Raw genomic sequence first — 26,722 nt, forward strand, 5'->3', positions numbered from 1 at the left:
TGTGCTGGGCCAGTGGGACCGGAGACATCTCAGGCGGCCCACGGCTGAGCCCCTCCCTATGCACGCAGTCCTGGGCAACCTCCCGGGCCCGGCTGTGAGCTGCACCGACGTCTCCTGCGCGGGGAGAAAGGCCCCGGCCCCACGCCCGTGGGACTCCGCGCCGCCCCCTCCCCTTGGGTCCAGGCGAGCGCCTCGTTTCTCCCCACCCCCCCATTCCCGCCTCCCCAGCCGGTGTCCCCGCCTTCCCCGCGGGCGACGGGCGACGGGCGGCGGCGGGAGGAGCGGGTTGAACCGAGGCAGCCCCGACCTTGCGCGCTGGGATGTAATGAACCGGCGGAGACCCACACTGCGAGCAGAGCAGAGCCGGCAGCCACCTGAGCCGGAGTCCGCGGCGGGCGAGCCCACAGCCGACCAGCCTCAGACACAGAGCTGCCCCGGTACGGTAAGAGACGCCGGGCTGGGGCGAGGGGTCTCGCAGGCGTAGGCAGGGAAGAGGCCAAGTCCAGTGCTGTTGGTTCCGGCGCGCGCGCCATCGAGGCAGCGCGAGGTCCTGGTTCCTGCGGGCTGGATGGATCCTGCCATCACCAGATGTTAACTCACCTACTGGTGGGCCCACTCTGTGTCTCGGCCCCACACCTCCAGAGGACAACGGTGTCCGAGGCACCGGCTCAGGTACAGCAAAGGCGCAACCCTGGAAGCCTCTGGCAGTGCAGGACACAAGGGCCTGCGGGAGACAGTGGCCCGTGAGCCGGCTGGCAGCCGCTGCGTCCAGGAATGGGGCCCCACCGCAAATGAAAACGCTGGCCCCTGGGAATGGCTTAGGACTTGGGGCAAAGCTTCGCGTCAGGAGGGTATTTTCCCCAAACGAAACTGCTTCATTCGTTCGTTAGTTCGTTAGGGCAGCAATGCCTCCAAAAAGCAGTAGACACCGCCAAAGTCCCGACTTCTTTGCCCTGGACCGCGATGTCCCGCCGGCACCTTCAGAGATGTCCCAGCCCACGGTAGCCTGCTCCCAGAGGCACAGTTTGGCCTTTTAATTCCCCTAAGAGAAAACCCAAATACTCCTCGTAAAGTCCAATAAAATCGTTCCCGAGGCTATCTCCTGGGTTTGGTTGTTGACACAGAACCTCTGAGCACACAACCGTTTCTCTAGAACCGGGTCTTCAAATTCTGAGATTGTCCAGTCTCCCACACTGAGGCAGATTAACGTTGAGGCAAAGCCGGGGGAGGGGAAGGGGGGGCGCGAGCGAGGCTCACCTCTGATTGCTGTTGAGGGAGTCTCAGGTTGAAATTCGAAGTCCCAAGATTTTCCGATCTAGGAATTCACCAAAATCTAAAATACATATATTGAACCCAATTTTATGAGAAGCGAAGGTTTAGATATTATCTTTAGCATCTGCGCGACCCAAGAAACCCCCAGGTTGCTGTCCACATGTGAATGATGGAGGATTAGGGGACGGCCAGGTCTAGAGTGAAGACACAAACTACCCACAGCATGGCACCCTGGGAGAAGACTCCCTGGCCCTGCCTGTTCCCTTGCGGCTTTGGGCCTTGGTGCCTCCACCAGAGAGAAAAAGTGGGATCTGAGGCGGCTTTCTTCTACGGGGGCAATTGATAACTTTCTGAGACAGGCTTCCAGCACCCTTCCCCCAAGAAAGCAGACCTGGGAAGAGTGGAAAACAAAAGCGGGTCGTCTGTTCCACAGCGGAGTGACAAACGCTACCGTTTTCTTAACCCTCTAGTCCCGTAGCTCAGCGCCCTCCGGAATCAGAAACATGGTGGCAGACTTAGGTGAAAACCGGCCTGGAGAGCCACAGACCACATCAGCGATGGAAAGAACTAAGTCCTACACTTCCATTGTAGCCGATGGCTGCTGCCCTACGAAGCAGTCAGGATTCCCATACATCCCTGTCCCTCAAAGAAACTTCCATTGGCCACAACCTTCTGGAAAACTGACATAATCCTTCAAGTTTGATCCAGTTTCCACCTGGGCACTAGATGTCTGGATTGCTTGTATACCTTCCCCCCCCTCCAAAAAAAAAGCTTTTATTGTGGAGGGGGTATTAGATGGGGCAGAAAGAGGTAGGTGGTCCTGATACACTCCAAAAAACTGGGTTTTCTAGTTTGAACTTCTCCACAGCCTAAGAGGCTTAGGGTTGGAATGTCCCAGGGAGTCACGGATGGCCCTGGGGGCAAGCCATAGCACATTCCTTCCTTTTCCCTAAAATCCCTTGATTCTAGGAGTACAGATTTTCGGGCAGCGTACCCAGATAGGGACATAAGAATGGCCCCCATGAGAGTCTTTCACTCCACTCGGCCTTCTCAAGAATTAAATTATGAAACTATTCTTTTGCCAGATTCTGTTTTGAATAAGCCCCAATCAGCACAAGTCCTTGGGCTATCTTCTCCAACTCCCACAACAACGTAGGCTCCTCCAGGTCACAGTCTCCGGGGTTCTTGAAGGCCAGAGAAATACCGACTCTGCACAGGTGGGGAGGGTAGTGGAATAGAACTCACAGCCCGACCTGCTTCAGTGAGCCCCCTTCCCTCCACCCCTCCTGCCACATCTCAAAGTGATCTGGAGGCCGAGGTTGAACAGGAGAACCGAGATTCAGTTGGAGGTGAAACCTCGTCCAAGCCACAGATCAAAATGAAGGGGACTCCCTCCGCATGAGCCTCTGCCCCAGAAAGATTGTAGCTTTCCTACCCGTGTGCATGTGCATGCACATACCGGAAGCCCCTGCTCAGACTAAGACAGTGGGGAAGGTTGGGGGAGGGGGCTGCGGAAGAGCAGAGCTTGTGCCCAGGGTCAGGGCACAGCCTCTTGTTGGTCCTCCACCCCCGTGATCATTTGTACTATTGAAAGGCACACCCCTCTGGCAGTCCCCATTAGCCTCTGTGCTCCTTTGGGGCTCAAGGTTCATGAGGCTAGCAGAGTATCTGAAAGGGTCTGAAGACCACTACATCCACATAGCAAATCTTGATATCTCCAAATAAAAGGACTGCTGTGTCTACCCAGAGCAGTACTAGAGGATTGGGCCCAGAGGGGCACACAGCAGGCGCTTAATAACTGCATTAATACTCTACAATGACATGTGAACGACGGATGCTTTTCTGACCAAGGAGCAGCATCACCATACAGTCATACAGTGCTCGTGGGACCTAACCTATGAAATGTCACCATTTCCGCATGCCCATCTGAAGCTCGCCGCCTTGCTTTCCCACCTCGATCTGACCTGATGGACTTAGAACACACCCCCTATCCCATGCTATCCAATTTGACACCAGACAACACATATGTGTGCCCACCCATCCACACCCTCCTGGATCCAGATGTACACATATGCACACTGTGTGATCACATCCATCCTTGTGTGATCAGGACTGCTCTCTGACTGAGGCAGTGTAGCCCCTTGGGCCAACCTCAGCACCTAGGTATCTCCTTGAAAGGAGGCACTTGCTGCAGTAGAACATTAAACCAAGAAGTGAGGTTAAGAAGTGGAGCTGAGGAACTGCTGGCCACGCTGTCCCGCTGTGCACACCGCTCCCCTGGTCCAGCTAATTTCAACCTAGTGATCGTGAGCTCCATTTGCAAGGAGAAATCAAGAGTCCCCGGCCCTAAGTCAATTCCCTGAGATGCAGCCTCCCTCCATCTTTGCCAGGATTCTGCCTCCTGCAATGGGCCAGGCCCTGAGGAGCTGATACTTTGAAGCAAGGCAAAAAGGGAGTAGGAGACAGTCCCGGCCCCACCCTGCATTTCTGCCCTTGCCCCCACAATTCACACCCAGGAACCAAGGCCCAGCTACTTCCCTCTGGTGGTGGAGAAGGTGGGAGGTGAACCTTGCATGTCCCCACCGCTAACACACCTGTGTAGCCAACCCAAGAAATGACTACAGGAGAAGAAGATGGTTTGGGGTCTGGGCACTGAGTCTGGAGAACAGGAAAATGCTACTCTCCTAGGCTTCAGTCCCAGGACTCCTACCCCACCCAGGACTAGTTCAGGGGAGAATCTGCAGGTGAGGCCCAGAGACAACCTAGGGGTCCTCCCGTGGCTACAGAAGCAGGTCAGGGCCACCTCAGTTGTGACCTGTTTACTCAAGACGCTGAGGTCCCTGGGCCAGTTAACAATTGTTGGATAAAATCCTTGGACAAACTTCATCGAAGCATGAGGAACTAAGGAGAGACCACTCTTGTGAGCCTAGAGAGTAAAGTTTTTGCTTGGGGAGGGGGAGCTCTGGAGCTACGGTTTCCTAGCAGTGTGTTAGAGACTCTAGAAACCAACAGCTTCCTGGGCTCCAAGCCCAGGGGTGTGAGACATCAGTCACCTGGCCTACCAGGCCTATGCTGAAGCCGTGAGATTCAGAAAGCAGGCCCCACGCTGGAGCAGTTACCCTAAGGAGGGCAGAGGCTGGCAAGGCCTACCTGGTGGCTGCCAAAGACCTGATCTTTGGAGGTGCAAAAACAAAGGGGGAGGGTGGAGAGGCCACGGGCCTGGCTGGGCTTTTGGGGTATCCAGCCCCACTCTCCACAGTCTGGAGCCAACAGAACGTTTCGTCTGATTAGAAGCCATCATTTCTATCCCAATCCCGGAAAATTGACTGCGGTGCAGAGAGGGAGGCCTGAGAGTAGCCTTAGGGGAGAGTGTCCAAACTAATTAGAAGACAGCATCCGGGGGCCCATTAGAGCTCGCAGGCTGCTGTCACTCAGCCGGCCCCAAGTTCCTGGGAGAAGCGACTGGGGAAGGAGGGGCCGGCTGCCCCTCGAGGAGGACACCGCTGGGAGCTGCGGCAACCGGGAACCGGCCCCAGGCTCTGCCACTGCCCTGGCGCTGGCTCGGAGGTGCCGGCTCAGAGCAATCCTACTCGGCGAACCTTCACTCATCCTAGTTTGTTCTCGCCAGCGGCTGGGGACTTCCAGGCGGCCCAGACAGGAGTTTGACTCTCAGCGAAACAAGTCACTTGGGGCCCCAAGGTGGGCACCAGCCGCCCGGGGCTAGCTGCCCAGATGCGTTTCTTTTGTGCAGCCGAGGGAGAAGTCGGTGTGTCACCGGGGAAGGAGGGAGAGGCGCGGTGAGGCCGCGGGAGGGGGGGGTGAGGCGGCGGGAAGGTGGCTGCAGAGGGGGAGGGCGCGGGCGAGGCCCGGAGGGAGGGAGAGAGGGAGGGAGGACGGCGGAGAGGGCGCGGCGCGGGCGGCTCGGGGCTGGATTCCGCCCGCGCCCGCTCCCTCGCTCGCTCACTCGCTCGCGCCCTCCCTCCTTTTCTCCCAGCCCCCTCCCACCGAGGCCCACCCCACCCACCACCCCTGGCGCAGGGACTGCTGGAACCTGGCGGCACGCACTGTCGTTTTCAGACAGACTCTGCGGGCTCCGACCCGAGCCTTAGAAACCGGCCTCGAATCCGGACCGGGGCCCGGGCTGGCCGGGCGGCTGAGGCCGGAGCGGCTGGAGCGCGTGGCAGAGCCCCGAGCTCCGAGCCCGGTCCCGTAGCCCCGAGAGGTCGATGGAGCGCGGGCGGCGTCGTTGTGGGCGCGGGCAGCCCTGGGGGGCAGCCGCTTAGGCGCCGCTCTCTTGTCCCCAACAGGTCGCAGCCCGGGAGGCCGGGCGCTCCCAGCCCCGGCCCCTGGAGCGCCCGTTGCGGTCCCCACCTCCATGGACGCCTTCAAGGGAGGCATGAGCCTGGAGAGGCTACCGGAGGGACTGCGGCCACCGCCGCCACCACCGCACGACATGGGGCCCAGCTTCCACCTGGCCCGCGCAGCCGACCCCCGAGAGCCGCTGGAGAACTCTGCCAGCGAATCGTCCGACACTGATCTGCCAGGTAAGAGCGGCTTCCCCCGGCGTGCATCCAGCCTCCGCGCGCACCGGGCGGCTTGGCACACAACCGGGTCCCTTCTGCGCCTCGGCAGCGAGGAGCTTTCTTTTTTTCCCCCGGTCTCGACCTGACGGTGAACGCGGAAATTTGCACACGCGAAGCCACTTCCAAACAGTCTCCCACACGCCAAGCCCTGAGTGGGACTGGCAGCCCCTCTGGAGCAGGAACGGATAGCACGCGGGAGAAAAAAGTTTGAGTTTTCCCTAACTGGTCGCCGAGGAGCCGCTGGGGCTCAGGGCGAGAAGCAGATGCACAGGGAATAGAAGGGACGGCCAGACAAATTGCCCAAAGAGACAGAGTAGAACAGACACCTTGACAGATGGAGGAGAGGATCCTAAGGGAGAGGTGGAGGCACAGAACAGGCTAGAAGAGAGAGGCCCGAAAAGCCGAGCTCGGGGGACAGCGAGAGCCAGCCGGCTAGGAGGCACGGCCTGACTCCCGGGCAGAGCGGGCAGAACCCTGCTGCAGGAGGGATTCCCAGCCCACGTGGACGCCCTAGCCCAGAACCACGAGGGTCCAGTCCAGCCAGGGCCGGTTCTCTACTCAGACTCCACAAATCCTCCAGTTGCCTTTTTAAAAACAAAACAAAATGAAACAAAACAAAACAAAAAAAAAAACCAATATCTTGAGCTGGGCCTGAGATTGGGTGGCTTCAGCCATGGCCGTTTCCAGGCCTGTCCTGTCTTGGAGCGGCTGCCGTGCGCGGAGTCCCAACCCCGAATAGCCACAGAGCTCCCGGCGGCTGCCGGGGACAGCTGTCCCCAGCCCTGGGCATCTCTTCCACATTTATTTAATCTGTATTTGTTTCTGTTTTGCATCTCTTAAGTGACTTTCTCTGAGCCGCTGTTTGCTTGGTTAGAAAACAAAGCTTCGACTGTACTTTTGTTTTCAAAAGTTTTAAGTGTGGTGTTTGTTTTTTTTTTTAAAGGCTATAGTTATAGATTGATTTTCAAATCAAATCTACAGGGATAAATTAATGGTTTTAACTGTATGCTTCCTTTGACACAATCCACTAGGAATACTTCTCTGAGATTTAAAAATCCTACATGCTGCTAGATACTTGGAGGGATTTTTAAAAGTTAATTCAAAATGGCGCGTTTCTCTGAGATTTTTTTCTCAAAATCTATTTGTAGCAGTTTTATTTTGCGAATTTAAATCGTCTAGCTGCAATATAGTTTTCTAGCGTTTGAAAGGTATCTCTACCAGTGTTTGTGTGAGGGAGTCTAAAATTTATCTGCAATGATGATGCATAGATTCTTTTTCCCAGAGAAATAGCCATCTGACTGAAGTTTATACACAGTTGGCTGTGTATTTAGTTTAGGGGTGTGTTCACAGGAACGGTTCTGACTTCTTGATTTACATTTGCTCTGGTTCTGTCTGCCTCGCTCTGACGGTTTCTGCACCTTTCTCTTTGTAGGTAGAGAGCTCTGAGCTTTTCTGGGTCTCTGTTTTGTTTTGTAGCTCCTTTGCTTTAGGTTTGCATGTTATTGACTGTGTGCATCTTGTGTAGCTTTAAAGAGACAGAGAGGCACGGGTCACTTAGACAAAATATGTCTGTCGAGTCTGCAAATGGTGGGTTTCTAGACCTCGGAACCCGAGGACATTAAGGCAGGGAACCGAGCTAAGTTGCGGCTCTGACACAGCCCTAGTAAGAACAACGTTTCTGGCGACTACTCGGCTCTTACCTCACAGATATGCTAGCTTCAGCTGGAAAGTTCTGATACTAGCTCAGGAAAGCTGAAGTGTCCGCTCAGATTTAGACCTGCAAGAGTCTCAACAGGGCCGCAGCCAGCACGGGCTGCAGGAGCAGGCCCTACCTAGCTGGGAACCCAGGCCCAGCTGGGGCGCCCGGGCTCTTTTCCGTGGCACGCCAGACCTAGGGGTGCTTAATGAGGACCGGCTCTCAGCCAGCCCTTTCCAGTGGGGAACAGTTACCAGGGTCCCAGGATGGAGGGAGGGAGGCCACCGCTGACGGCAGGCGCTTCGGTGGAGCCGGGACCGGGTGCAATAGTGTTAGCCCGAGGTGACTCGCGCCCATTCCTACCTGCTGCAGACAAGGATCGTGGCGGGGAAGCCAAGGGGCCCGAGGATGGTGGCGCGGGCAGCGCTGGCTGCGGCGGCGTAGAGGACCCAGCTAAGAAGAAGAAACAGCGGCGGCAACGCACTCACTTCACAAGCCAGCAGCTGCAAGAGCTGGAGGCCACGTTCCAAAGGAACCGCTACCCCGACATGAGCATGAGAGAGGAGATCGCGGTGTGGACCAACCTCACTGAGCCGCGAGTGCGGGTGAGCGTGGGGCACGTGCTACCGGCTGGCACTCAGTAGCTTAGACTTAACTCTGACCTCATGAGCGCCCCTCTCTTCATAGGAGACCCCACTTTAGGCCACAGTCAGCCACCCGCATCAGCCAGGTCCCTAGGCTGCTACTTTCTGAGCCCTTTTACCTGACCCGCAGGAGCTACTGCAGTCCCTGTCGGAAGACCCTGTCCCTGTCTCTGGGAGGTAACTCTGTCAGGTACCGAGAGTTACTCAGACACAGAGATTGGGCAGAGGATTCTCTGCCGCTAAAGACCCCGGGAGCTTTAAGCCCTCATCCCCTGGAAAACGAAAGGGAAAGGCAGGTCGTGCCTGACTTGCCCCAGAGAGGCCTGAAAGGTGCTTCAGCGGGGGTATCTCAAACTTCTTGGAGCTGTGATCTCACTCTGAATTTACCTTCTCCAAACTGTTTTGGGGATATTCTCCATCTTTTCTTGCCAGTCAGCAAGATATTAGCTGCACCTTTGGCTAATGCCCTTTCCCACTGTAGGTCTGGGGTCATGTGGAGCGGGGACGCTGGGTAGCAAGAGGCCTTCCCGCTACACTTTTCAGATGTAAGGTCCCAGACCCAAGGCCACACTGTATCCTGGCACCTCCCACAATTCCCAGCAAATGCTACACGTTCCTACAGGAGAAGAAAGAAATCGTTTCTTCCCTGGGTGGGCAAATATTTAATCAGACACTGGAAGCACTTCTCAAGCCAGACCAAAGTCCCACCTGTCGCACAGAGCCCCTGCCATAAGCCCGACCTTCAGTCCTCCCCAGTGAGATTGGTCTGACCCAGTGAGACCCTGGATGCAGACCCTCACCCTGTAATTCTGAGCTCACTAATCCTGCCAAGGTTTATGTTAGTAGGGATGGTGTGGGGTGGGGTAGGTAGAATCAGGGCCTGGGAAAGGCTGGGGTTCAGGGCTCCTGGGCTGGAAACCCCGAGCTAGGAGGGGAGGTCAGGGAGCCAATGGTGAGAAGATAGGTGAAGTTGGGGAGGACGTACTTGGGGAAAGGAAAGTGGTCCTTACCAACATTTTTAGGAGAAAACGGAGGTGGAGATTAGAGAGAAACTAGTAAACTTAAGGAAATTAAATATTTGCAGAGAAACGTATTTGGAATATATTTAGGCAGCAGGAAAGAAATTCAATATTTAAGGGAAGCAAAGAGGTTGAACATTTAGAAAAAGAAAGGATCAACTATTTAAGGGAAACAGTGGGGGGTCAGATATCTGGAAAGACGGGATAAACTAAATATTTAGAAAAGAATAAAATGGGAACAAGAAATAAAGAAAAACAGAGTGGAGTTTAGTCAAGATGTGGACAAAAATTTATTTTGGGCAGGAGGAAAATTATTAAATATTGTAAATACAAATGAAAACAAAATATTTGAACGACAAAACTAGTCTGAAAAATCGGAGACGGTCAGTTTCGGGGAAGAAAAGTATTTTTTGTGTTTGAGGGAGAAGAAAAAGATTAAACTATTAAGAGGGTGGCGGTTCCCCATTTGGAAGATGGCAGAAAGGAGACGGGTCGAGAGGGGCGAAACGAATATTTGTTCAAACGAATATTTGTTCAAACAAAAGAGAATCTGAGTCAGAAAAAGAAAATAAATTTAACTTGGGGAAGAGGATTTTAAAAGCGGGGGAGGGGGGAGGAGAGGGCTCCTATTTTCTGGAGATGGGAAGGGAAGGAACCAATACGGAAAACCTCGGCAGAGGCCGAGGAAAAGACGGGGTGTTAAGAGAGGAGGCTTCGGAGGCTCAGGTCGGAGATGAGGGCCCTTCCTGGCCACCGCGGCTCTGACGTTTCTCCCGCTGGCTTCCCCAGGTCTGGTTCAAGAACCGGCGAGCCAAGTGGCGCAAGCGGGAGCGGAACCAGCAGTTGGACCTGTGCAAGGGCGGCTACGTGCCGCAGTTCAGCGGCCTGGTGCAGCCCTACGAGGACGTGTACGCGGCCGGCTACTCCTACAACAACTGGGCCGCCAAGAGCTTGGCACCGGCGCCGCTGTCCACCAAGAGCTTTACCTTCTTCAACTCCATGAGCCCGCTCTCCTCTCAGTCCATGTTCTCGGCCCCCAGCTCCATCTCTTCCATGACCATGCCGTCCAGCATGGGCCCGGGCGCCGTGCCCGGCATGCCCAACTCGGGCCTCAACAACATCAACAACCTCACAGGCTCCTCGCTCAACTCGGCCATGTCGCCGGGCGCCTGTCCCTACGGCACCCCCGCCTCGCCCTACAGCGTCTACCGGGACACGTGCAACTCGAGCCTCGCCAGCCTGCGGCTCAAGTCCAAGCAGCACTCGTCGTTTGGCTACGGCGGTCTGCAGGGTCCGGCGTCGGGTCTCAACGCTTGCCAGTACAACAGCTGACCGCCCCGCCGGGTCCCGGGGCCGCCGGCCGGCAAGGCGCAGCGGGAGCGCGCGGAGCAAGCGAGGCGCTCGCAGCACCTCGGAACTCACCTCTGCGCAGCCCCTTCCTCCCCACCCCGCCTCCAGGTTGGTTTTGTGTTTGCTTCTCCGGACCCCCGCTCTGCCCCACCCCCCCAACGAATAAAAAGGAAAGAAAGCAAGCCAAGGGAGGGAGTGGGGGGGGGGCGAAAGCAAAAAAAAAAAAAAAGACGTCAGAGAAAAATGCTAGGGGTGGGGGTGAGTTGCAATGTCCTTGGCGATGGCGCAGGTGGTGCGTTCGAATCCCCCCTTCCCCGACCCCAGCTGTCCACTACGCCAAGGGGACGTGGCGAGGGAAGCCAGCGCCAATGTGGCTCGGAGAAGACGCGGTGCGTGCGTCCCTGCCGGAACGCCTCGACCTGTGAACTGAATGTAGGGAGCCTGGAGGCCCTGGGATCGTTCACCTGGTCAAGAACCGAGGTGCCCTCTTCTAGCCCGGCCCGTTTGAGTGCTCGCACGGGCGCGGGTCACTGTTGGAGCTTGCGCCTGGCTGGGGATGACAGCGTCGACGTTTGCGCTGGATTACCCTAAGGCCCCGGGATGCCAGGAAGAGCACAGCAGCCCTGAGCTCTGGAGCCACACACTTGAGGCCACTGAGCCGCAGCTGGCCGTGGCCAATCGGCAGCAGGAGGGCAAGGGCTCAGCTCTGAGTTCTCCAGCCCCAAAGCTTAGCCGCCAGCCCAGCCCTCTGCTCCACTCTGGGTCCAGGAGGTGGCCCATCGAACAGCCCCTTCCTCACTGCCCGCCCGTGCAAGAGTCGAGCCAGGAGAGCAAGGGGGCACAGCCCCAGGGCCCCCGCCCACTTTGCACACCCGCTCTCTGGCCCGCGCCCGTTTACAGCGTCCCTGTGTATGTCGGACTGACTGTATAGAATTATAAATCTGTCTATATCGACTTGTCCATGTACGTCTATTAAAACCATAGTCGGAGCGTGCTAAGCACCACTGAGCCCCGGTTGCCTCATTCAACTGAAGAGGGAGGCCGACGCACCGAGAACTGAGCCTCCCTGACCCTAGCGGTAGTTGGGGAAGACCTGGGGCAGGGGTTCTCCACCCCTGTTCTTGACCAGCTCCTTCGCTCAGCCTCTCAGCAGGGACAGGCGATCTGGTAGAGACGCCTCTCCTCCCGAGGCACCCAATTCTGAAAGCTTGATCCTCAGATTCTCAGGGTGTTGTGAGAGCACTTACTACCTAGATCATAGGGGTGCACTCTCGGAGCACCATTTAGGGCTGGAGCTGTCTGTTCTCCCATGGACCTATCCCCTCATCCCCCTCCGAGCCCAGCTCTGGGCACCGGATGTTTCACAGCCTAGCCCGACTCGCCTCTGCCTGTTCTCCTAGCGCCCCAATTACTTCTCAGCTTCCACCCAGAGGCATGCGACTCTGAGAGAAAGTGTCCACCCAGGGCTCACTTCTCACTTCTCTATCTCAACTTATGGAGGCTGCTGGCCGCCTCTGCCCCCCACCCCTGGCTTTTGGAAACTACTGAACAAGACCAGCCTGTAAACTGCCTGTAAAATTCTGCTTCCCTTAAGTAAGTCACTTCTAATGGCAAAACAAAATGTTTGCAGCTGCTGCGGGGGAGGAAGGAGGGGCTCCCGCTCTGCTTCAGTATCACCTTGTGGTGGAGATTGGCACTGCCCTGGAGCTGGACTCAGGCAAGCCCCAGCTGGGATGGGCACAGCCACAGGATTAGTCACGATAGAAGAGCAATCTCAAACCAGGTCATCACCAACCTGACTCTGTTTTGCATCTGGAACCCAGGCTCTGGGAGTCTCAAACCTGGCCAAGGTCACACTAAGCAAATAGGCCTTGAGATTCCAAAGCCAGGCATCTTTCCACTGGTCTTCTCACCTTCAGATGAACCACGGAGAGGCCCTCCTTGGAGGACAGGTCAGCCAGAAGCTATGGAACTTGCAGTATAGGCGTCTGTGATAGCCAAGGCCAGATACACAAGCTGAGGGAGAACGGAAGGGGGGGAAGTTTGAGGTAGGGGGCTACAGCCTGGCCACCCCTCCCCCAGCAGCAACTGTCCCCAGCTCCCTCTCTCTGGAAACATAAACAAAATCACATCTGGATTCACAGAGTGCCTCCCCCTGCCCCACACATCTGCCATGGCCTATGGGTTCTGGTCTCACTAGAGGCCAGAAGGCAAGGGAGACTTAGGAGGTGGGACTGTAACAAAGTGGGAAGCAGAGAGAAACCTGAAAGCCAAGCACAGGTGAGAGGGGGCCACACAGGGTGGAGAATCCCTGTGCCTGTGGGGCCAAGGCCAGACAGCAGCAGACAGAACTTGTCCTATAGTGATCCATCCTGAGCCCTGGTCACAGGGCTGAGTGGGGTATGATGCCCACACCATGCCCCGAAGCTGCTCTGACATAAAGCATGCTGCCCTTCCTTCCTGCAGTAAACTCCGAGGGAAGACTGAAAGTCATAGTCTCTGGAAAAAAAAAAAAAAAAAAAAAAGGTTTGTTCTGCCTGAGGGACATGTGGAGGGGACATTCAACATTGACTCTGCTCTTGCTCTTGGTGCTAGGGAGTGGGCAGTGGAGAAGCCCTGGCCTTGTTCTCCCAAACAAGTAAACACATGTACAGTATAATTACAAAGTGTGTTTAAGAAACACTGATGCTGTTTACAGGAAAAAGTAGGAGTCCTGCCTTCAGCAGGGTGGTCAGGCAAGGCTGTCCCAGGGTGTGTGTGTGTGTGTGTGTGTGTGTGTGTGTGTGTGTGTGTCCCTACTGCTACCCTTAGTAGCAAGGACAAATTTTGAACCTGCATAGGTCCAGCAGCCTATGCTGTATACACATCTGATTATTGAATCCCTTCGCCTGCACAGAGCCCCATAAGGAAGGAAGGGTCTTTGTTATTTCCTTTCCCTGATGAGTCCCTCAAGCTTAGATCGCCTCACATGGCACTTGCTGGGGGTCAACTCAAAGCCAGTGCCCACTCTTTACCCCCCACACTGGGCTGCCCCTTGCCATCCACTAAAGCGCAACACAGGAATGGGAGTGGAGGCCCCGGAAGCCATGCTTCCTCTCCAGCTTTATAATGGCCTTTGCAGCACCTTGTCCCTTGGGGTCACAGGCTTTTGAGCCTGGCTACCAGAGTTGTCTGAAGGTGTAGAGGAGCCACAGTTAGAAGATCTGCCAGGCTGGGCATCATGCAGGCCCTGAAGGGTACCACGTGTGGCCTGTGCTCATCTCCATCCCTGGTGAGATAAACTGAGTCGCCACAGGGGGGCGGGGTTGATGACCTTAGCCCTCTGCCTTTAGAGGCCTGTTATCTAACCACAGGAACTTGTACTTTTGTCTTTGAAAGAGTCTGAGGTGTCTGAGGGCACGACATTAACATCTCTGAGCCTCTCTTGCCTCTTCAGTAAAAGGAACCTTCATTCTTCCCTGTATACAGAATTCTATGAGCTAGTACACTTTAGGCTTCAGTGGTGGTGCTGGTGGGTACAACGCACTCAACAAATCAACATTATTGATATGATTAGCTAGTACTGTTATCAGTGATATCAGAGATGTGAGTGAAATGCCCAGAAGCAGGATGTCTTGTGCCCCTATCCCCACTTGGCATGAAATACAGTTTTTCTACCAGAGTTCCTTCTTGTTTGGGGTGGGGGATTTTGTTTGTGTTTGTTTGTTTTGTTAGTTTTGTCTTTTGGGAAGGATGCCGCTTTCTTTTCTTTTTTTCAGAAAGGGTCCCACATAGCCCATGTTGGCCACAAATATACCATGCTGAGGGTGATTTTGAACCTCTGATCCTTCGCCTTCAGAGTATTGGGATTACAAGTCTGTGCCACCATACCTGGTTTATGACGTGCCAGGGATCAAACCCAGGGCTTCATGCATTCTAGGCAAGCACTCTACCAACTGAGCCACCTCCCCAACCTGTGTTAGTTTCTTTATAGGGTCCCCCAGGACCACAGGATGTCCTGTAAGTCATGACTCATAATCCTGCTGATCACATTTCCCCTCCCCCTCTATCCCAGAAGCCCCCCTAGTCTTAGACCCCAGGAATCTAACCTATATGTGTGGGATGGGATCCCCCACAATCTTCCACAGGCCCCGTCTTTGTCTTGAGACACCCAAAGGAACCAGATCCAATCCCTGCCATCCACTAGCCTGTCAGGGAAACATGAACCACACAAAGTCTCCTCTGGGGGCTCCTGGCAGCTTGGGGTGAAGCTGCCTGAATACTTTCTGCTTCTGTATCACCTCACTCACTAATGCTGGGCCCTCACTGAACACCAGGCCTTGTTGCAAACACTTTATGAGAAGCCCAGCACCCATCTGCTTTATTTTTCACAGGAAGAGTTCGGGAATCAGTAAGTTCCCCAAGATGGGCAACAAATATAGGGTAGAGTCAGACTTGAACTTACGGCCCCTGGTTAGGTTCTGCCCCTGTGGACTGTGCTCTGTACTGACAAGAGGTGACTTGCGAGTGGGAAAAGAAACTAAACTGCTCACTCCCTCGAAGAGGCTCTACTCAGCTGGGCTCTGGGACAAACAGAAAGGACCCTGAGCCCTGGGATTTGCTCTCCCAAGCCCAGGGCTATGCGAGAGCAGCAGATAGTATAAGAAATGGTGACCAGGGAAGAACAAAGGACTCTGGGATACCAGCCCTGAAAACCAAGCATCCCCACCCCGCTGGTATTGCAGCTTCTTTCTTCTTTCACAGAGGTTTACCAACTCTGTTCCAGAAAAGCTCTTCCATGCCCCACCCCCTGCAGAGCTGTTCCTGGTCCCCATGACCTACCATCTTCCCAATTCTGTGCTAGGTCTAGGTTTTGTCTAGCTGGCAACCATTAACAGGTTTCCAGCTTTAGAACGGCTGCAAAGCACCTTGGAGACCCTCAGGCCTCCGAGGAGCTACAGTTCTGCAGGTCGGGGGAGGGTAAGATGCTCTCCTGACTCAGGCATGGCCTGTGCTGCCCTCCACCAGTGTGCACTTAACATTCTCTCTCTCTCTCTCTCTCTCTCTCTCTCTCTCTCTCACACACACACACACACACACACACACACACACACACACAGAGAGAGAGAGAGAGAGAGAGAGAGAGAGAGAGAGAGAAGAGGGGGAGAAAGAGAAAGAGAGAGAGAGAGAGAGAGAGAGAGAGAGAGAGAGAGAGAGAGAAACGGATAGGGGAAGTTCATAACCATCTCTCTGGTAGCACATCTTACAATAGGACTCAGCTATTCAACTGGCTGTCGAGTATATGGTCCTATCACTAACTCCTGCAGACCAGCACTGGCAGCTAGGCAAGCCACTGCAGTCCCAGAGAACAACATGGAGACCTGAGTCACCCAGACACAAAAGGCAACATGGAGAAGTGTCCTTTATACAGTAAGGACTCAGTCAACAATGTGGTATAAAAAATTGAGGGGCTGTCTTTGTTTTCCCTACACTCAGCAACGTATCTCAACATTTTCTCCTTCTCCTGCTCTGTCCCTGCCTCTCTGTTGCCTCCTCCCCCTCCCTCTATCCATTTGCCACACACACAAATACACACACACACACACACACACACACACACATATCAGCACAGGCAGCTTAGAAAATCATATCTGAGCAATAAAAAAGAAACCTATTAAAAACATAGGCAAGAAGCTTTGATTTCTCTACAGAATACGACACAAATGGCCAAAAAAGGGAAAGAAAAAGTGCCCAAATCACTAGTCAGAGACATGCACCTTAAAACCACCCTGAGATATAACCTCACCCAAGCAAGAACAGCTAGTACCAAAACCAGAACACATCAGTGTCGTGAGTCCAGGGAGAAACTGGAATCCACTGCTGTGGCGACTATGAAACCATGTACTACCAGGGAAGTGGCATAGAAGCCTCCTCAAAACATTAAACCCCGAGGGCGAGGGAGATGGCTCAGTCAGCAAAGTGTAGGGGGGGGATCTGAATGCAAATTCCAGAACCCAAGGGAAAAGCATGGCATGGTGGCATATCTGTGTAATCCCATGAGAGAGATGAAAGACAGACAGATCCCTCACGTTCCGTGGCCAGACAGCCTCATACAACTGTGAGCACCAGGTTAATGGAAAGATCCCATCTCAGGGAAGCAAGTAGCTTCTGAAGAGCACCTGGGTTGATCTCTGATCTCCACCTATGCACTCGCACGCGCGCGCGCGCGCGCACACGCACACACACACACACACGCACACGCACACGCACGCACACAAATGCGCATGCACACACACACATACAAACACAGAATTAACGTGATCTAACAACTCTCCTTCTGGGTATGGACTTCCAAGATTTGAAAGCAGGGAATGAAAGAGCTATCTGTTCAGTCATGGTCACAGCAGTAGCGAAAACATGTTCACAATAGCCATAGCAGGAAGGAGGAAACAGCCTATGCCCATCAACAGTGAATGGCTAAACAAAGCGGTGTGTCATACAACAGAATACTATCCAGCCTCTAAACAGAGGGAATTCTAACACATGGTAAGATTATCCAGATACGAGAGAATGAATATGATTCCACTTATTTGAAGCACCCAGAATAGTCAAGTTCATAGGACAGTGCCTTCCAGTGGCTGGAGAGAGAGGAATGGCGGAGTTTACAATGTCCTAAGCGCAGCCTTTCGGATGGGTGGTTTGGGAGACAGACAGTGGTAATGCTTGACTTCCCAGCAATGTGAATGTCTTATTGCCACTGACCGGAACCCACTAAAAAGATCAAAATGATCAACTTGATATGTTACTTAAATTTCATGGGGAAAAAAAAGCATATCTATGTTTATATCCCTGCCTTTTCCAGAGATGTATCCAGATTCTTGGACCAGGACTCCCAGGGTAAAGTCAACTTCTAGAGCCAGCCCTCTGCTGGTTAGCCAGCCCTCTGCTGGTTAGCCAGCCCTCTGCTGGTTAGCCAACCTTCTGCTGGTTAGCCAACCTTCTGCTGGTTAGTCAGTCCTGTGGCCTGGCAGTGGGAACCGGTAACATTCCCTGGGGTGTCTGTCGACTATGAGCAAGGAAAAGGACAGAGGCGTGGAATGCACCTCCTCATCAAGCAACTAAACAGTGAGAAGAAACTAAGCAAGGCAGCTACACCACAATCCACAAGCATGGGACTACTTTACTGTCATCAGTACTCAGAGGACTTTCAGGAAAATGCTAATGCCTGCTGCTTTTGGAAACTGAGAAATAAGGTTTTTCTCATTTGTCCTTTCTAAGTTTCTTTTTTTCACATGTAACACTTTTAAAACAATGAAATAAAGCAACAAATATTTTAGAAGTGGAAAAGCCTATACTGTCCAGGACAAAGCTAAAGGACTTCTGCCCAGTCTATGTCCTCAGCCGGAGAAGGCACCTGTCCAGAGTGCGCCAAGCTGCTAGGCATGGTAGCTCACACATAGCATCCCAGCACTCAGGAAACAAAGGCAGGTGGGTCTCTGAGTTCAAGGCCAGCCTGGTCTATATAGAGTGCTAGGCCAGCCAAGACTACATAGTAAGACTTTGACTCAAAACATAATAAAGTGAAATGTACTGAGTGCCTTGGGATTCTATCTCACTTCGGGCAAAGCAGTGTGGTGTGACAGTTGCTGAGTAAGCAGACACCAACCACATGCCAGGAAGAGTGCTGAGAATCATGTGGAATGATCCAGATGCTGAGACCGAATTAACCTCTCTCCTCTCTTTGTTCCTCAGAGTCACCTCCATCCTCCCAGCTTAGCCACCTAGGTAGACCTACCTGGCTACACACATGTGCACATGCACAGACACAAGCGCGCACACACATGCACACACACAGCACATGCACGCACACGCATGCACGTGCACAGACACAAGTACACACGCATGTGCACACACATGCACAGACACAAGCACACACACATGCACAGACACAAGCACACACACATGCACACACAAGCGCGCGCGCACACACACACACACACACACACACACACACACACACACACGCCTGCCGGCATCATCGTGGAATCTTTATGAAAGAAGTCCAAATTACCAAGGTTTTACAACACTACTAAAAATAGCCACTCTTCCTTCACTTAATAAGTCCACCATTCCTAATTTTTCTGCCCAAGTAAACTGAATTGAAATATTCCAGAAATACATTTTTTACTGAATTGAGAAACCTTGCCCCCCCTCCTCTCCCATCATACCCTGCTCCCTGGTTTCCCCATCACCCGCTTCTCCACTCCACCACTCCAGGTCTCCTCTGGCCCCCTGTCCTTACCCTGTTTTTACATCTCAGACACATAGAGGAAGTCACAGTCACTTGAACTTGGCATGCATGCAAAATGGACCAATTTTTTTTAAGTGTTGGTAATTTTCAGGACAAATTATAGGGAGTTGGACTGGAACAGCTTTGAGAAGTGGGGTTTTATGAGTGGAAAATGGGCGTGTGTTGCGTTTCCTCTCTGTGCCTCGGACAGTGCAGCTAACAGCACCGTTATTGCTGTTATCATGTTATAGCGTTGTTATTAGCCATCGCAATCAGACAAAGCTTATTAACCCATTTAATTGAACCAGGAATTTAACATCCCAGTGGCCTCATGGAAAGTGCCTGGCAAATGTGCCCCTGCAACCTCAGAGCGTCTGGGCACCTCTCTGCCTGCCAGGTTCTGACAGGCCCGCCGGGCTTTCCTCAGACTGCTCTTGTCTGTGGTCTCTCTGGGAACTTTCCAGGGCACAATAGAAATGTTCGCCCCACTGTAGCCTTTCATGTACATACATGTTCATAGGTGTGCACGCACACAATCAAGGGTATTTCATATGAAAGTCCCCAACCCATTGAAAGTATGACTAAGGGTCCCCACAACCCCAAGCCAGCATTCCCGTAGAGCCACTGAAGCTGCTGTGGAAAGAGCCACATAATCCGTGGTAGGCAGCAGCTGGTTTTGAGCTTCTTGGCTCTCCCATAGTCCAGAGCCCAGAGGGACCAATGCAGTACCCCCGCCGCTCATCGTGATTCTGAGATTTCCCTAGCCCCTCAAGACAGGGATACCCTCTCAGTCAGGACTGAGAGGAACCTGGGAAGCCTGTGAGTAGGGGCAGAGACCCAGACTCCAGCCACTCAGCAACTGCCATTTCTTGGGGAGCTTGCCAAGTTCTTTCTGTTAGGTCCCTGGAACATTAAACCGTTGGTTCTCTTGAAGCCCTTGAGTTTCCCACTGTAGAGCAAGCCCTGGACCTGCCTGCTGCTTGCTGCATTTCCTACCACTGAGGAAATGCATGACACCAGTATGCATGGCTTGGCTGGAGGGGTGGGGGTGAAGGCTGTTGAGTCAAAAGTACAAAATTTATCCTCTTCACGACCTCCTACCCCTGCTGAGTTTCTGAATGAGAAATCCTGGCCTCCCCTGAGGTGTGGTGTTCCCACTGGCTGAGTTGAAATCCCTTCCCTTCTCTGAGATTACCTGAGTCCTAAACAAATAGTGTGGGAAGGCCCCACCTTGCTGCCTCCTTCAGCCAGCACTGGAGTGACCACCAAAGACAGGACAATCACAAGAGCTGAAAGCACACACTTTGGAGCCATGCAGACCCTTAAGATAACTCACAGTACTGTGGTGTTGGTGTTCACTGCTGTGTAACCTGTCGAGTGTCCGGGTCCATGTCTGTAATATAAGGTGTTTGTCATCATGTCTATGACATTGTAGGCTCAAAATAAGCACTGGGTCTGTGTGCTGCTATGGTTCTCCTCTGACAAGATCCTAAAGCCAGCATATCTCAGGCACTCAGCTCTTAAAGCCCAACCCCTCGGTCTACTCCCATCCCCAGCTAATTCTGGCAAAAATGTCTACACAGAGAACGAGTAAGGAAAAAAAAAAACAGGGAAAGTCAAGGGTAAACCGGCAAGGAGGAAGAAACCCAAGGATAACTGGAGTAATCTGGGAAGACTTCGTGTAAGAGAGGGCATGCTGTTGAGCCTTGAGGGATAGGCAGGTGTGGGAACAAGTGTGCAGAAGAGGTAGATCCGAGCCAGGCAAAGGGGAAGCCCTGGAAGAGACAGAACAGAACTAGAAGGTTTAGATGCCAGGAGCCAATCTTGAATCCAGCCACTTCCAGGCCACTGCCCCCTTACAAACACTCAAGGCCTTCAGGGTCCTAATGCAATCCACACCCCCTTATGGTTACCTACAGGACTCCTCCCACTGTAAGCTTCATGTGACCTCACCAACAAACACCTCAGCCCTCTCCTAGACTCTTGCACACTCGAGCCCACCTTCCTTTCTGCCTGGAATACCCTTCACCTTTCATAGGTGTGTACACACAGGTGCGCATGCAGCGTCAGGCACATGCACAAGCATGCACACACTTGTCCCTTAACATACTTTTCAGAATTTAAAAAAATGCACATTTTTTCCTGATCATAAAACATTATTAGTTCTTAACATCCATAAAGTTTTAGAACGAGCGAGGACACACTTTGCCCCCAACCTATGATTTCCACAATTATGTTTCTCAATACAGATGCCTGTGGTATAGCCAGTGGCTCTAGAAGCCACTTCTTTCACTCAGTTAAATACCAAGATGGCCCTTTGTCAACAAACTTTTTCTCCTAATGGCCACATGTACAGATTCACAGGAAGTCAGCCCACTTTCTCACCTTGAGCATGAGGTGAGTCTTCCTCCCTCTCCTCCCGCTTCTCCTGCAGTCACAGTGAACATCCCTCCTCCAGCATCTCCTGCCTTTGTCACTGGGCTCATACAAAAGCAAATCCACATGGCCTCATGATGAGGCCGCCCCTCTCTGTGTTGTCCAGTACAGACAAAGGGAACCCGTTCTCCAAACCCAGGCCAGCATGCGGTTGTATCTATTGTTTCTGTTACCTAAAGAGGGGTGGAAAACTCATCACCACTGCGTGTGTGTGTGTGTGTGTGTGTGTGTGTGTGTGTGTGTGTGTGTGTGTTAACACAGGTGGTATCATGCCTGGTGTATGTGCAGTTTTTCACCAGTAGCTTTTCACAATGGACAATTCTCTCTCTCCTTTCCTGGCGAGAGTTGGTTTTTTAAAAAACAACAACAATAACAACATATATTAAAAAAAAAAAAAAAAAAAACCCACTCCACCCCACCCAAACGTCAGCAGCTTTTTGAGGTGCCTTCTCCAAGGACCTCAGCTCCCACCCACCAGTGGGTATCTTTGGTTACCCCTCCAAAGAAGTTACCCTAACCCTGCCCGCTCAGACACTCGTGCCTGCTCAACACACCCACTTGTACATAGCCAAGCCTCCATGTGGTTCTGCTGTACGGAAGCCCAAGGAAAGGCACCACCTAGGCCAAACCCTCTCTCTGCCTGGGCTGTAATTTCCTGATTAGACACCACAGTCACCACCCTCTCCTCACACACTGATTGCTTCCCGTGGTCCTCTCTCTCTCTCTAGCGTTCCTGGGGCTCCAGGACTAGACTTCAGAGGGCTCCACTAAGCACTGGGGATGGGCCAAGGAACTAGCCAAGCCAGGCCTGTGTGAGCCTCCCTCCCTCCCATCCAGGCAAGCTGTAGTCAGAAGGAGTCGCAGCTTAAATTTTAACGTTTGAGAAATAGTTTTAACGAGAAAGAAAAAGGTCACTGTGCTCCACCAGAACAAAGGGGTACGTGTGTGGCCCATGTTCAGATACCAAACGCCTGAGTGCTGATCTTGGCTACATGGGCTTCACTTAGTGCCAACCTGCTCACCTATAAAACAGGACTGAGGATCCCTCCGGAGGCTGCTGCACGCAGAGAGGCTGAAGAGCCAGGCATGCTGGTTGAACTGAGTCCTCCCCATTCAAACAACCTTGAATAGACTACACTGCCTCTTTGAACCTCAGTTTTGCCACCTGCTTCATGGGAATCATGAGCATGCTTATGTCTGTGTGCTATGCTTAAACGTGTCCACATTTAGGTGTCTAGTGAACGGAAGTACCAGCAAGCGAAAGGCAGGGTTTCCTCGGCCAATAAAGGCAGAAAGCTGTACCTGTGGTCCAGGCCTGAGCTCCACCTGGCTCCTCCTCCTCTGGGTCAACATCAAGTTCGGAAGAGTGTTTTTTTTTTTTTTTTTTTTTTTTTAACCTCAGGCCCCAGTCCTAAGCCATGTCTCAGTTTGGGGAGGGTCGGGGGGGGGATGGAGGGAGGATTCTGTCCTGAGCCCCTCTATCTTCTGAGGCCCATATGCACAGGCTTCAGTCAGTCCTGTTTCTTGGAGCTGAAAAACAAAGTTTTCATTCCTCTGTGGCCTCTTCCACTCTCCATGTTTGAGCCTACAATTTCGTTTCACAAAAGCTAACCAGGTTTGGTGCCACTGCCCTCTGGGATACTCGATATGGCTTCTGGTGTCGACTGGAGGCTTAATTCATATTTAATGAAGTCTTCTTGTTTGTTGCTTTGCTTTGCTTTGCTTTGCTTTGCTTTGCTTTGCTTTGCTTTGCTTTGCTTTGCTTTGCTTTGTTTTTGAGAGACAGGACCTCTCCACATCTCCCTGCCTTAGCACTCACTATATAGACCAGCTGACCTCAAACTTGGACATCCACTTGCCTCTGCCTCCCAACTGCTTGGATTAAAGGCGTGCGCCACCATATCCAACCTTCTTAACAGTTCCCAGTTTAAAGAGAACCTTGTCTCTGTCTCTTTCTCTGTCTTGCTCACTCTCTTTCTGTGTGTCTTTGTGTGTGTATGTCTGTCTGTCTACCTACCTACCTATATCTCTATACCTTTATTTCTCTATTTCTCTCTATCTGTATCTTGGAACCCAAGCACACTAGATACCTATGCCCCAGGGGATCTTTAATATAATCTAACTAAAATCCTGGCTCCACATGGTCTAATATATTACTCACTGGGCTCCATCAAAAAGTTCAATGTAGCAACTAAACCCTGGCGGTGGTAGCACACACTTTTAATCCAGCACTCAGGAGGTAGAGGCAGGCAGATCTCTATGAGTTCACGACCAGCCTGGTCTACAGAAGGAGTTCCAGGACAGTCAGGGCTATCCAGGGAAACTCAATCTCAACGAGAAAAAAAAAGAAAAAAAAAAAGAAAAGAAAGAAATTTCAATGATGACTGTTTGCCCTTCCCAGAGAACAACAGGGACCCAATTCTCAGCCCAGAAGGACACTTCAGGTCTCCTCTCCCCTTCCCTAACTGCCACCCAGAAGATGTGCCAAGCCTACTGTCTATTCAGTACCCTCTGCTTTGCCACTACCCTGGTTCTCCATCACAAAAGAGAATTAATAGCTAGCCAAGACCCAGGAACGTGCACCCAGCCCCGCACAGCACAGTTCTTACAGGCCCGACAAAGCCTCTAACTAAATTAGCACAGGGGGGAGAGCAGCACAGCTGACCAAGCCCAAAGAAATTCTCTCCGGGAGGGGTGGTCTAGGGATAGTGTGTCAGTCACACTGAATCCCCTCTTTTTTGTCTACACCTCTTTTTTGAGAAGGAATTCAGTCACCTTGGCCTCCCCAAGTGCTTTCAGAATGACAGAGCAGACCCGTGTGGGATGCAGGACAGAGTGAGAAGCAGGCAACGATCCTGTGGCACTGAGACCCCTGCCTGTCAAAGGCCAGTTTGGTTTACAAGGCTCCATGTTGTCTTTGAAGAAGGCATGGTGTGCTGTTGCTAGTGTCTAGTTACCAAGCTTCAGGGGGCTGGTGGACAATAGAGAATTGTCTCCACACCACTAAACTGCTGGTGAACTCGACATCAGCCCAGGGGATAAAAACAAAAACCCACCTCCTGCTTAGGGTCCACATCTTTCCTGCAAGAGCCAGGGGGAGGGCCCCCGGCATGAGCCGAAGTCACACGCAGGGACAGCCCTGTGCCATCCCAGGGCTTGGGGCAAGGAAGAGAGTCCTACTTTCTACAGCCAGGTCCGGGCAAGCAGAACTTCTTCTGTCCCAAGCAAATCAATTGAAGTTTTGGCCAAGCCTGTTTGAGTTGGTGAGAACCCAAGTAGGACTTACAAACTGCCTGTGTTTGCTCTGCAGACCGAGAGAGCGAACAGAAAAGCTGCACTGGGGCTCTCCGCCAAACAGCCATTGGTTTATTCTGCCAACAGGGCTGGGCCAGCTCTGTGCTCAACCCTAATTCTCTGTTCCCCAAAGCCTTCTTGTTGTCCTTAAAGGTGGCTTACCAATGCACCCCCTATTTGATGACCCACGTACCCCACATCTGGTGACCCACACACCTAGGACCTTGATCTCCAAATCTGAGCTTCTGTTTTCACACCCTGAACCGGTTCTATCTGGGGCTGCATTCACACAGGCCCTGTGTAGGCTCTATGCTAAGCTCAACTTCCTCCCTTCTGCCCACCTTACACCCTAACAAGCTGGGGCCAGAGAGGGCCAAGCCCCAGGAAACACCAAATCCTGGGCTGCCAACATCTTTCCTTGCCCTCTTACATGTGTTCAGTTTGGTCCTTATAACTGGGCAGCTTCATTCCACTGTCAGAGGCTGGATCTGTGGCCTCAAAGGCACAGACACCCTGTCTGCAAAGCTGCACGCTTTCCAGCAGGACTTCTGGGACAAGGTTTTCCAGTTTTTATTCACTTCAAAAATACCTGGGGAATTTCCCAAGGTTCCTGACAGGAGCAGGTGGGTGTGTTTACATGCTCCCATTGTGCTAGAGGAACATTTAGGGCTAACAATTAAGAGTTGCCTGCTTTGCACTAGGCCCGAACTGGAGCCACTACCTGGGGCCTACCTTCCCTGGCTAAGGGGCTGTTTTCACCGTAGCTGTTTCAAGTTCCTCACTGACATAAAAACCTCAAGCTCCTCCCCGCACCACCACAGGGACACAGACGCTCAACTTACCTCAGGCCCATGCCTATGCATCAACACAAAGCCCTCCAATCCAGAAGATAGATGGATGATGTCCACCACCCCACGGGCCCCCATGGTAGGACATTGTGACCCTTGGTAGCTATTTCTCCTCACCTTTACTTTCGGTGTTCTCACCATGTCCTTCGGAGATGGATGTCTGCACATGGAAATGATTTGAGGCTCTTGAAAGAAGGCGCTTCCTGCATCCAAACAGGAGACTGCCTAGATTGCTGACTGCCATGGGGAACTACAAGAGTGGACTCTGAACTCCACCACAGAAGCTCCAGCCCACAGCACAGCTCATTGAGCACTGATCCATATGGAAATCAAACCCATGAGGAAAGGTTCCTTCTCCTGTCCTTGTCCCCTGGCCTCAGGGCACCACAGCTCAAGCCAGAGCCCATTGGCTAACTATGGGGCCCTTCATCCTGATGCTCTTCCTCCTGTTTCTTCTTGGTCTTGGCCTCAGCAGGTAGTTGGGGGCTTCTGCTTTGGGTACCAGTCTCCCTCCATGGTTTTTCTCAGAACCTACCTTCCTCTCTGTTTAAGATGACACACCCTAAGTGACAGGGCTCAGACGTAGACCGCAGCAATGAGAAGAAAGTGGACACTACAGGGACTGAGCTGGCCCAATCTAGAGTGAGAGGTCTTGCTGGCCTGGCCTGGCCCTGGGACTCTTCAGATGGCATTCTCGTGATTATGCACTTTCCCCTTCAAGAGACATTTGGACAGTAGGGACACAGAAAATGCCACCATGTTCATAAAGAATCTTAACTAAGCACAGGAGGGGGAAAGTCTGAAGGGTGAGCTACAGCTGTCTCTCTAGACTCCAAAAGGAGCTATCCTAACATGGCCAGTAGGAGGCTCCCCTGGACAGAACTTCCTGATATAACCTTTCTGATCATATCACATGCCTTGGCACAAACCTTGGGGAAATCAACATGGACTTCCAAAGAAGGGACTCTCCAGCAGCAGGTCTCTGTAGGCCAGTGTACCTGCCCAGGTCAGCCTTCACAGGTCAGCCTGACACCTGCACACATCAGCCTTCAGGTGTCATCAGCAGGACTGCGACAGACAGCTACCGGCTGTTGTTGGTCTGGCCCTCAAGCAGCTTCCCCAGGAGCTCATGGGCCCTTGCTGTTGGGCCCAGGGAGGCTGCAGGAGATAGTCATTAGCCAGGGCAGCTCTTGAACCTTCCTCTTCCCACAACAGTGACTATGCAGCACACAGACTGCAGCGTTGTAGGCCCTGGGAAACCAACTTCCATGAGCAAAGGTAGGGACATGCCAACATCAACATTACAGCAAG

The 26,722-nt window shown here is 52.7% G+C and overlaps 1 protein-coding gene across 2 annotated transcripts; it reads left to right on the forward strand.

Moving 5' to 3' along the window:
* The first annotated feature begins 233 nt into the window (after positions 1-233).
* Pitx1 (paired like homeodomain 1) lies at positions 234-11,565 on the forward strand. Of its 2 annotated transcripts, XM_076938943.1 has the most exons (4): positions 234-442; positions 5,580-5,816; positions 7,924-8,156; positions 10,004-11,565. In XM_076938943.1, the coding sequence occupies exons 2-4, from the start codon at positions 5,648-5,650 to the stop codon at positions 10,544-10,546; spliced, it is 945 nt and encodes a 314-aa protein (XP_076795058.1). In that variant the 5' UTR covers positions 234-442; positions 5,580-5,647; the 3' UTR covers positions 10,547-11,565. The 2 variants fall into 2 exon arrangements, with proteins under 2 accessions (XP_076795058.1, XP_034366365.1); XM_034510474.2 differs by lacking the exon at positions 234-442 and having other exon boundaries at positions 5,284-5,816.
* The last annotated feature ends 15,157 nt before the right edge of the window (positions 11,566-26,722 follow it).

Source organism: Arvicanthis niloticus, chromosome 8 (genome assembly GCF_011762505.2).
Source record: "Arvicanthis niloticus isolate mArvNil1 chromosome 8, mArvNil1.pat.X, whole genome shotgun sequence".
In the NCBI taxonomy this organism is placed as follows: domain Eukaryota; kingdom Metazoa; phylum Chordata; class Mammalia; order Rodentia; family Muridae; genus Arvicanthis; species Arvicanthis niloticus.